General features: G+C 39.0%; 1 protein-coding gene across 3 annotated transcripts in view; it reads left to right on the forward strand.

Moving 5' to 3' along the window:
- The window catches only part of LOC118836074 (zinc finger protein 2 homolog), a 45,641-nt gene extending 39,965 nt beyond the window's left edge, over window positions 1-5,676 (forward strand). Inside the window, exon 6 of one of the 3 annotated variants that reach the window (XM_036743426.1) lies at window positions 2,487-4,521. In XM_036743426.1, the coding sequence (XP_036599321.1) occupies window positions 2,487-3,769 (1,283 nt within the window). In that variant the 3' untranslated portion in view covers window positions 3,770-4,521. Of the gene's footprint in view, window positions 1-1,769 lie in introns of all 3 variants that reach the window. The other 2 variants (XM_036743425.1, XM_036743424.1) reach the window with 2 other exon arrangements.
- Window positions 5,677-11,692: the final 6,016 nt, after the last annotated feature.

The following is an 11,692-nucleotide window of genomic DNA, read 5'->3' on the forward strand; positions in this document are numbered from 1 at the left end:
GGAATCTATGAGGTCACTATAATGACCCAGCCACTGAAGGGTGATGACATAGAGGGATATACAGCCTTTAAGAAGGGAAGCAATCACCGGCAGCCTGGTGCTGAAACTGATCGTGCCAGGGCTCATTGTCTAGTCCTGGTACTTGGCAATGGTCGCCTTCTATTCCAGGGTGAGATATTGGTCCACTCCCTACAATCAGGGACCTGAGTGTTGTAACAATCCGGCTAGCAGCTGCTGTGGGGGTGTAAAACCACCAACAACCAGCTCACAGAATGCTGCAAGCTCAGGTTCTTTTGATCTGCTTTATCAAGGAACACAACGTTAAGGGGTTAACAGTATACAAACATCATTCACTTAGTTCAGGGGAAAAAGCCAGCACCCTGAACTTCAGAGCAAATACAAACAAATTACAAACATCAACATACAGACCTTGTCTGATTCAAATCTCAATTCATAGTTGCCAGAGTTTAACAAAGTCCCAGCATCCGGGTTTACAAGCTGGAGGGCTCTTAACTACAGCTGCCCAGAGTCTCCACATCAGCACACCACCAAGAGTGAGAGCCCTAAGCAAATAGCTCTGTCTTTTCTTTTTATGCGCTCTTTAGCCATCATCAAATGTCATCTGAGCGACCAGAACTAAAGCTCTTACTATTGGCTCTGGAGTTAGCACCTCCCCTTAGGACCTTGAGGGCTTCATGCCCACATCAACTTAGCACCTAATAGCTAGGGGTTTTGGGCCTACTTGGGAGTGAAGATACAATCAGACCTCCCTTCATGGACCCCACCTGGAGCCCCAGCTTTGTTACCTAATTTAATCAAGGAGATAAATGACAAACTCTTCAAGGGCGCTTGGTTGAATAAGTGCTGGGAGCCCATCTTGATGGCCAATACACTGAGCAATACCTTCCCAATGAAACCGTTTTTCAAACACCCGAGTACAAAATGGTAATCATCATTTTTAATAAGCACAATGAGTTAATTACATGATGTGGCAAGCATTGTAGTTTTTAAAAATTCAACCAAATTTGTATTTTGAAAATGTCTAAAATCAAATTGCATTTTATAGTGTATTTCCCATACTGTTTATTGGGCTTTTAACTTATACTTCTGCACTCTAAAATGATGTTACAGACATACCAAGTGTTCTACTTCCACTGGGTGCCTGTTTAAAGGCATGCTTACATAATAGTCTATATACATGCTCACAAATACAAACAAATAAACATGTAATAATAAAATAGTTTTTCTTTAAAGAAAAAAGTACAATGGAAAAAGGCCATCTAGTACTGTGGACTGAGCATGCCCAGTCACAGGGTTTGAGTTCTCATCTCAGCTGCAGGGATGTTGATTAGGTCACTCAGCCATTCTGAGCTCATGGCCTGAGCTGGGAATGTAAAGAGAATACTGCTTTTTCCTGTGTTGTAGGTTTGTTATGAGAACCCTGTGTTGTTGTATGTGAAACTCTTTGTAAATTAAGTCATCCTTTGTATATGAGCTAAAGGCATTTTCAAATGATTGACTCTGCCCATTTAAGTTTGAAGGCTTTTCTCTTTCCCTAGGGAAATAGATTACAGATCAGTTACTTTCTGGCAATGGAGGGAAGAGAACATATACATATACATATATATATATATACACACACACACACATATATATATACACACATATATATATATATACATATATATATATATATATATACACATACATATATATATTTATATGTATGTGTCCATAAATAAATAATTTTGTTTCTTTGTTTCCTTCAGATGGAGAGACCCGGCTTGAAGTCAGGGAGATTGCTTCAGAGCCGAGCATTTCTGTGAAAGAATCACAACAGCCAAGATTCATGAATGATGGCCACTGTGACTTCCATTTGAGAGAAATCTGTGAATCTAATGTCAAGATTCAGAAAAAACAGAGTCTCCATGAATTTGATAAAGATGGAAAGAGTTTCAGGCAATGTTCAGTCCTAATTCCCTGTAAGAAAAAGATCTCAGGGAATGGCTGTTCACAAGATCATAAATATAGAGAAAGCTTTACTGGACGAGTAGGCCTTGTTGAGTCTCATGGGAAGCCTCTGGAAGTACAAACCCATCAATGTAATGAATGTGAGATGACCTTCAGCTTGAATTCAGAGCTAATTAGACATCAGAAAAGTCATCCCAGAGAAATGCTTTATACATGTAATGAAGGTAAGAAGGCCTTCACTCATAATTCGAAGCTCATTGACCACCAGAAAATTCGAAGTGGAGAGAAACTTTATGGATGTAGTGAATGTGGTAAATCCTTTAAGCAACAGTTATCGCTTATTCACCATCAAAAATTTCATACTAGTGAAAAGCTACATAAATGCGGGCAATGTGGACAGGCCTTCAGGCGACATTCATCCCTTACTTCCCATCAGAGAATTCATACTAGGAAGAAATCACATGACTGTCACGAATGTGGTAAAACTTTCAGTGGAAACTCCTCTTGTATTGTACATCAGAGAAGCCATACTGGAGAGAAACCTTATCCTTGTAATCAGTGTGGAAAGACTTTCAGACAGAAGTCCAGTCTTACTGAACATAAGAGAATCCACACTGGAGAGAAACCTTATACTTGCCATCAATGTGGAAAGTCTTTTAGGTGCAGTTCTAGTCTTGTTCAACATCAGAGAATCCACACTGGAGAGAAACCTTATGGATGTAATCAATGTGGAAAGACTTTCAGATACAACTCTAAACTTGCTCTACATCAGAGAATCCACACTGGAGAGAAACCTTATTACTGTAGTCAGTGTGGAAAGAGTTTCAGGCAGAGCTCCAATCTTGCTGAACATCAGAGAATCCACACTGGGGAGAAACCTTATGAATGTGATCAATGCGAAAAGACTTTCACACAGAGTTCTAGTCTTTCCTTGCATCAGAGAATCCACACTGGAGAGAAACCTTACAAATGTAATCAGTGTGGGAAAAGTTTCACAAACACATCCAATCTTGCTGAACATCAGAGAATCCATACTGGAGAGAGACCTTATGAATGTAATCAGTGTGGGAAAAGTTTCAGGCAGAGCTCCAGCCTTGTTGAACATCAGAGAATCCACACTGGAGAGAAACCTTATTACTGTAGTCAGTGTGGAAAGAGTTTCAGGCAGAGCTCCAATCTTGCTGAACATCAGAGAATCCACACTGGGGAGAAACCTTATGAATGTGATCAATGCGAAAAGACTTTCACACAGAGTTCTAGTCTTTCCTTGCATCAGAGAATCCACACTGGAGAGAAACCTTACAAATGTAATCAGTGTGGGAAAAGTTTCACAAACACATCCAATCTTGCTGAACATCAGAGAATCCATACTGGAGAGAGACCTTATGAATGTAATCAGTGTGGGAAAAGTTTCAGGCAGAGCTCCAGCCTTGTTGAACATCAGAGAATCCATACTGGAGAAAAACCTTATGAATGTAATCAGTGTGGAAAGAGTTTCAGACAGAGCTCCAATCTTGCTGAACATAAGAGAATTCACACTGGAGAAAAACCTTCTGAATGTAGTCAATGTGGAAAGGCTTTCAGATTCAATTCCAAACTTGTTCTCCATCAAAGAATCCACACGGGAGAGAAACCTCATGAGTGTCATGAATGTGGCAAAGCTTTTAGGGAGCGTTCATCTCTTATTGTACATCAGACAATCCACACTGGAGAGAAACCTCATGAATGTAATCAGTGTGGTAAAACCTTCCGGCAACAGTCATCCCTTATTTCCCATAGAAAAATTCATAATAGATAGAAATTTTATTACTGTCATGAATGAGAGGAATCATTGAAATGGAATATAGAGCTTGTTAGATATCAGAAGATTCATTCTGAGGTCAAACTTAATTTGGACTCAGTGTGGGAAGACCCACAGAAGTCAGAGATCATCTCTTACTTTATGTCAGAGGATTCATAGTGGAGAGAAACCTTATGCATGAGTTCAAATGGGACATAGCTTTTGATGGAAGAAGGAGGTCCCTAGACATCAGAATATTCACCCTGAAAGAAGGGTCGTAAAAGCAATGATTGTGGGAAAGCCTTGGAGGGGAGCTCATGCTGGATTGTATATTGGAGCAATTATGCTAGAGATAAAACTTTTGAATCTAACAAGGGGAAACTTTTTGCTTCAGCAAAAACTTAGACATCCCGGATTTCATAAATATTTGCTAATTACAAATTTGATAAACCTAAATGCACAGATAAAGCCCTTTAAATGTAATGATTTTTTCCCAGAAATAATTTTGTTTTTTCAGTTCTTCATAGTATCCAATAACATTAATACCCCATAACAGTTATGGCATAACCCCATCAACCCTTCCCCAGTTGCTTAATACTCACTTATTTCGTGTTTCTTGTTGACATGAAAAATTCTGGTATAAATATTTTGGTGACTGTTAGACATTTATTTATGCAATGATTTCTTCAGTATGTGGCACAGTGTATAGAGTGCTGCCTCTGGAACCAAAAGGCCTCAGTTCAAATTCAGTCTCTGACACTTCCTAGTTGTGTGACCCAGGGCAAATCACTTAAACTTTCACTGCCTCAGTTTACCCCATCTGTTGTAGGATGTGTATACTAATAACACCTATCTCTGAGATTGATGTGAGGATTAAATTTGGTAATATCTGTAAATTGCCATGCAAGCATTAAATCACTATTCTTATCATTCTTTGGGTCATGAGTCTCATAGTCAAATCTTTGGCCAAAAGATTTGGACAATTTAGTCACTTTTTTAATAGTTGAAATTGCTATGCAAAATAGTGCAGAGTAAGACAGTATGTTGTAATTATAGCGCACTGGGTTTAGAATCAGGAAGACTTGGAAAGGATTCTGGGAAGATGGCCAAGTAGGTCAGAAAATTCCAGGCTCTCAAGATTTTCCCCCACAAAAGAGTTAAAATAGCACCTTAGGGTGAACACAGTGTGGGTGGGGAAAAAGAAAAATAGGAGCACAACCGTGGTCTTCCTCAGACAGTTTGAGAAGATCTAAAGAAAAACCCCCGGACCAGGTTTGGTCCCTTTGAGGAGTAAACACCTCCAGGCTAGGTTCCGTTTTAACAACAAGTGGCAAGCCGCTGAAATAACTAGCAGCAAGTCCCAGGGTTAGTTGGGTGAGAGGCTGCCTCAGCCCCAGCCTCTGGAACTTTTCACCACAGGATAGTAAGGGAAGTTGTGCGTTTGAGCCCAGGAAGATTGCATGAACCTCTCCTGATGAGGAACACCAGAACCAGCTATGCTCTGAAGAGCAGCGGAGGCAAGAAGGAACAAGCACAGGCCCAGTGAGCACATAAGCAGTGGGACAGAAAGCCCCTGGCTATGGGCACTTACAGGAGGTGGGAGGTTTGGCTTTGGTTCCAGGATAGAGGAGAGAACTGAAGATCTGGGGCAAGAGGCACCATTTCCCATACGCCAGGGCTAGAGGTGATTACAAAAATCAAGTTATTACCCCCCCACCACACACACACACAAATGCGCAGGCAAAGGAGAAAGAATCCAACCATAGAGACCTATTACAGGAATAGAGATGACTGGGGTTCATCTTCAGAGGAGGATATGGAAGTAAAGAAACCCCCAAAGAGCAACATCAAATGGTCACTTGCCCAAAAAGAATTTATAGAAGATCTTAAAAAAGACTTTAAAAATCAAATGACAGAGATGGAGGAAAAACTAAAATAAAAATAATCCAAGAAAAACAAGAAAGTTATGAAAGGAAGGTCAACCAATTAGAAAAGGAGATCCAGAATCTCAAAAGAGGAAAATGACACCTTGGAAATTAGAATTGGGCAAAATGAAGCCAGTGAAATTATAAGAGATCAAGAAATAATTAAACAAAACATGAATAATGAAAAAATAGAAGAGAAAGTGAAACATCTTATAATAAAAACAACAGAGTTGGAGACTAGATCAGGAAGAGAAAATATAAAAATAATCAGAGTAACTGAAAGTTATGATCCAAAAAAGAATCTTGATACAATAATACAAGAAATAATTAAAGGAAATTGTCCTAAAGCATTACAACAAGGCAAGGGAAGTAGAAATAGAAAAAATCCATCAATCACCACTTAAAAGAGATCCTATGAGGGAAACTAAGGAATATCATAGTGAAATTCTGGAAGCCCCAGCTCAAGGATAAAATATTAAAAGCATCAAGATTAAAACAATTCAAATATGGTGGTGCCACAATTAGAATTACACAAGACCTAGCAGCAGAGACATTAAAGGACCACAGGTCTTGGAACACAATATATCGAAGAGCAAAAGACCTGGGGCTCCAGCCCAAAATATCATACCCTTCAAATTTCAGTATTATCTTGAATGAAAAAAAAATGGACATTTGACAAACCCTCAGACTTTCAAGACTTTGTTAAAAAGAATCCCTAATTTAATAGAAGACTCGACATACGAGAACCAAGAGAAATAAGGTACATACCAAAGACTGACTATAAGGGGCTCATAAGAACAGACTGCTTACCTTTTATATAACATAAAATGTAAAATGTTTGTCTAACATTCTTATTAATAATTGTCAAGCTCATAAGAAAGAGGGGGATAAACCTGACTATGATATGAATTTAAAAAGTAAAACCATTTAGAAACAGCTAAAAACAGCAACTATTTTATACAAAAGAGGTGCAAGAAGAAGAAAGAATACAGAAGATTTAGATAGGGCAGGAGGGCTAGTAGTTCTGGTAACCTACTTTCATTGGGAATGAGTTTAAAAGGGAGCAATACATGTGTGTGTGTGTGTGTGTGTGTGTGTATTTAGAAGAATATAAAAGTCTTCTAAATTTAGAAGAAATAAAATGGCAGGGGTATAGTGAAGGGGGAGAGGACAAGGGAGGGATATTTAGAAGGGAGAATGAGGGAATAGGTAAAGGGAGTTCAGATCAATGGGAATGGGAAGATAGGGAAGGGATCCTTGGAGGGGGGAAGGCAAGTAATAGGAGGGCAGGGTGTTTGGTGGAGGAGGGGGGTAGGCAAGTAATAGGAAGGTGATGTAGTGGGTAGAAGTAAAGTAGAGGAGGCAGGAGGGATAGGAAACAAAAGAAATGTACAAATATAAAAAAACAGCAGAAGTAGAGTAAGTTTGGGAAAGTATATGTCTATATATGCATGTATATATGTATAAGTGTATGTATATATCTGTATGTGTATGTATATATCAAGAAACATATCTAAATTATATTGTAGCCTTCTGGGGGGAGGGACGAGGGGGAAAAAGAACAAAGTTAAGTGCACAGCAGAAAACAAAAGAAAACACAAGGAAGCAAAGATGGACAATTCTGAACACAAGGTGTATTATTTTTCATACAGGTTTTCTTGAAATGGGAATTTATTGTTACATATTTTGAATCCTGTCCTATGTTCTGCTATGCACATGACATGCTTTTTTTCTTACTTTGTATTTAAGTTTCAGTATTTAAGTTTATGATATGTTTTTGTTTCTTTTCTCTGTATTTGTGTTCTGGTAAAATAAAATTAAAAACTATCAAAAAATCAGGAAGACTTGGGTTCAAATCCTGCCTGAGATTATTGTATAACTTGTTGTATAACTCTGGGCTATCCATTGGTTTCTCTTGGACATTCCGAACCAACATAGGAAAACAGGGAGAGTGGGTCCTCAGACACATGCAGGTTCAGAGATCCATCTGGGAAGCAGGAAATTATACCTCTAAGGTTGTACAGAAGATAGTGACCTAACAGGTTAATGGGGGACTCAGGCATAAGGAGAAAGGAATGCTCACAAAGCGCCAACCATAACAATTCTGGGGGACAACCTGGGCACAGTGAAAGGCATTCCCAAGACCCTGACTACATCTAGAGGTCCAACAGTGGAACAATCACCCACCTTCAGAGTCACATAGGATTCACTCATTTGTGTAGGGACAGGGATAGTTGCAGCCAGGACGTCAGGATCCAAGACAACCAAAGTATCCTCAGCTGAAACCATTTAGAAACCTGGAAAGCAGTCTGGCTAAATCTGGGCATTGACTAAACGCTTATACAGAATACCAAGATAAGTTCAAAATGGGTATGTGATTTAGACAACTGGTGATAAGCAAAAACAAATTAGTGGATCCTGAAAGAAACTACCTGTCAGATCTATGGCTAGAGGAAGATCCCATGACCAAACAAAGAGGCTGACAGGAGAAAAAATGGTAACTTTGATTACCTAAGATTAAAAAGTGTTACACAAATAAATTCAATGCAGCCAAAATCAGGAAACTGAGAAATGAATTTTCTTTAGTAAACTTTCTCAGATGAAGGTCTTATTTCTCAAAGATGTAGAGGATCGAACCCACTTTACATAATCTCCAGGTGAGAAATGGACAAAAGATACAAATAGGTACTTGTTAGAGGAAAAAATCCACTAGCTATATGAAAACATGGTTTAAACCACTAATATTTAGAAAAGTGCAAATGAAAACAACTTGGAAGTACCACCTCACACCCATGAGACTAGCCAAGATGATGGAAAAGGGAAATGACAAATGCCAGTGAGGATGTGGGAATGCAGTGTTGGTAGAGTTGTGAGGTAGTCCGACCAATCTGGAGAACAATTCGGAACTATGCCCAGAGGTCTATAAAACTTTGCATATCCTTTGACCCAGTAATATCACTGTCTATTCCCCAAGGAGATCAAAGGGGGAAAAAGATTCATATACAAAAATATTTATAGAATTGGAGACTGAGTGGACACCGATCAATTGGGTTAAATACAACATGGTATTAGAATGTGATGGGTATTATTTTACTATAAGAAATGATGAAAGAGATGGTTTCAAAAAAATCTGGCAGAACTTACATGAACTGATACAAAGTAAAGTGAGCAGGACCAGGAGAACCGCGTACGCAACAACAGCAATATTGTAATGGTGATCAACTGTGAGACTTCGTAACTGTTGAGCATTAAAATGATCCACCATAATTCCAAAGGACTCATGAGGAAAAATGTTATCCGCATCCAGAGAGAACTGATAGTCTCAAAGTGCAGATTAAAGCATTTTTTTCCCTTTCTTGTTCTTGCTCTTTTCCAGATTTCTTTTTGAGGGCAATCAAGGTTAAGTGAATTGCCCAGGGTCATATAGCTAGCAAGTGTCCAAGGCAGGATTTGAACTCAGGTCTTCCTGGTTCCAGGGCTGGTGCTCTATCCTAGCAGCCACCTTTCTTTTTCTTGCTTTTTTTGTTCCAGAACATGGAAATTGCAGAAACACTTTTCTTGACTTCATGTGTATAATAGGTATCATATTTCTTACCATTTGAATGGGTGACGGAGGTGGTGGAGGGAGGGGCAGAATTTGTAATTGAAAAAAAATAATGTAAAAAAAGAAAATGAGTGTTGTACCCTGTTGTCAATAAATCTAACACCTCCAACTATAGGGCCATGACTTACTAAGCCCTCCAAGATGCTACAAAAATTCGAAAGCAGCCTGGCAGAAACTAAATAATGCCCAGCATCTCACACTACATACCAGATTACCTCCAAATGGATACATAAGTTAGATAAAAAGATCACCTGAAACAAATTAGAGGTACCATAAAGAAGATACATATTGCAATTCTGGGTAGGGGAAGAGTACATCACCAAACAAGATAAGGAGGATCACAGAAAATCAAATGGGTATTTTGCATAACATAAAAACAATGCATTTTAAACCCAAAGGAAGCAATCAACTGGTAAAAGAAAGTGCAGCAAGTTTCTATGATAAAATCCTCATATCCAAAGCATGTGAAGAATGGAGACAGATTTATAAAACTAAGTCATTCCCCAATACCTATGATCAAAAGCTAAGAACAGGCAGTTTTCATACGAAGAAGTACAAGTTTTCAAGAAATATATAGAAAAATACTCCACATCTCTTATCACTAATGCAAATAAACAATAATTTGAGTGATTCTCAGATTGGTAGAGATGATAAGAAAATGAAAATAACAAATATTAGAGGGAATTTATTTTGCTTGTTTTCATATTTGTTATGTATGCCTTTCTTTTTTTTTCCTTTTCACCTGTGAAAGGGCAGGTCAGAAGGGGAGAAATAAATGTTTTTTTAATTTTTTGTGTGTTTTTTTGGGGGGCAGGGCAATTGGGGTTAAGTGACTTGCCCAAGGTCACACAGCTAGTATATGTGTCAAGTGTCTGAGGCTGCATTTGAACTCAGGTCCTCCTTGACTACAGGGCCAGTGCTCTATTTACTGTGCCACCTAGCTGCTCAATAAGTGTTTTTTTTTTTTTAAAAAAAAAACATTCAGGGGCAGCTAGGTGGCTCAGTGAGTAGAGCACTGGACCTGGAGTCAGGAGGACCTGAGTTCAAATCCGGCCTCAGATACTTGACACAGGTACTAGCTGTGTGACCTTGGGCAAGTCACTTAACCCCAGTTGCCCTGCCAAAAAGCAAAAAAAAAAACAAAAAAAAAACCATTCTTTTAAAAAGTTTAAAAAGTTCAAAATCACTGAAATTAAAGTAAATTAAAACATCTCTTAGGTTCCACTCATGCAAATTAGCGATGAAGACAAGGGAAAAAAATAACCAGGATTGGAGGAATTGTAGGAAAATAGGCAACTTCATTTCCTGGTGGTGGAGGTGTGAAGCTCCCAGATTCACTACATTGTGTCTCCCCTTTGCCTAAGCTATACCACTCGAGGGCATATTCCCTTAAATCAAAGAAAGAGGGAAAGGACTGAAGTGGATGAAAATATTAGAGCCCCTTTAGTGATGACAACTCCAAACTAAGGCATCATGCCCTAGAACAGGGCAACTGCTGAACACAGGTTGGTAGGCAGATGGATCTGAACACAAATGTTCCATAAGACAAGACAATTTCAGTGAAACCTGGCAGGTGAACTGAGGCAGTGAGGTGAGTAGCACCAAGAGGATAATTCATAACAAAAACAACATTGTAGACATCACAATGTGAGGGCTGTAATGACTAGCCAGTATTCCAGAGGACTGTGGTACCTGCCTCCTGACTGAAACATGATGCATTTGACACGTTGAATAAAATGTACATTTTAAACATTGTGAGAATGGATTTTACTTCACTGTGTGCTTTCATTTCAAATACTTTTGTTTTTTGTTTGTTTTTCAAATTTGGATGGGAGATAATGGCCATATAAAGGAGCAGGGATAGCATTGGATTCCCTAACCACCCCCCCAAAAAAGGAAACTTATGAATTTTTATTAATAACCTGCTGGCTTTGTTAATAAAATGATCTCCCCAAGCTATGTCTCTCAAATGCTTTTCATTATCACAAGGTAAAACACCTGTTAGCTATGTGTTAGCACAAAGCACAGATGGCATAGCACAGACACAGATATTTGGACGAGTCAGCCCTTTATGGAGCAGCAGACACGTGCCGTGGTTTTATTCTTAGTTTCTCTAATGTGGAAAGAAAGGAGATGCTACAACTATGAGGGCCACCTGCTTTCCAGTGTCACAAATCAGTCTCCAGGTCTGTCTTCTTTAATACGAACTTTTTCTTTTTCTTCAGCTAAAAATCTACTCTACCGTCACCATGGAAATAGGTGTGCTTCAGCAAAATCTCCCTCCCTAGTGCCCACCGAAAGCCAGGTCGCAATGGAGACTGAGTAAAATGGAAACGGTTCAAATATTTGGAAGATGAAGGTTTTGCAACATCAGCAGCGATTTGGCCCTAAACTGGTTTTGGGAGATCATTC

The sequence above is a fragment of the Trichosurus vulpecula genome, chromosome 2 (assembly GCF_011100635.1).
Source record: "Trichosurus vulpecula isolate mTriVul1 chromosome 2, mTriVul1.pri, whole genome shotgun sequence".
NCBI lineage: Eukaryota > Metazoa > Chordata > Mammalia > Diprotodontia > Phalangeridae > Trichosurus > Trichosurus vulpecula.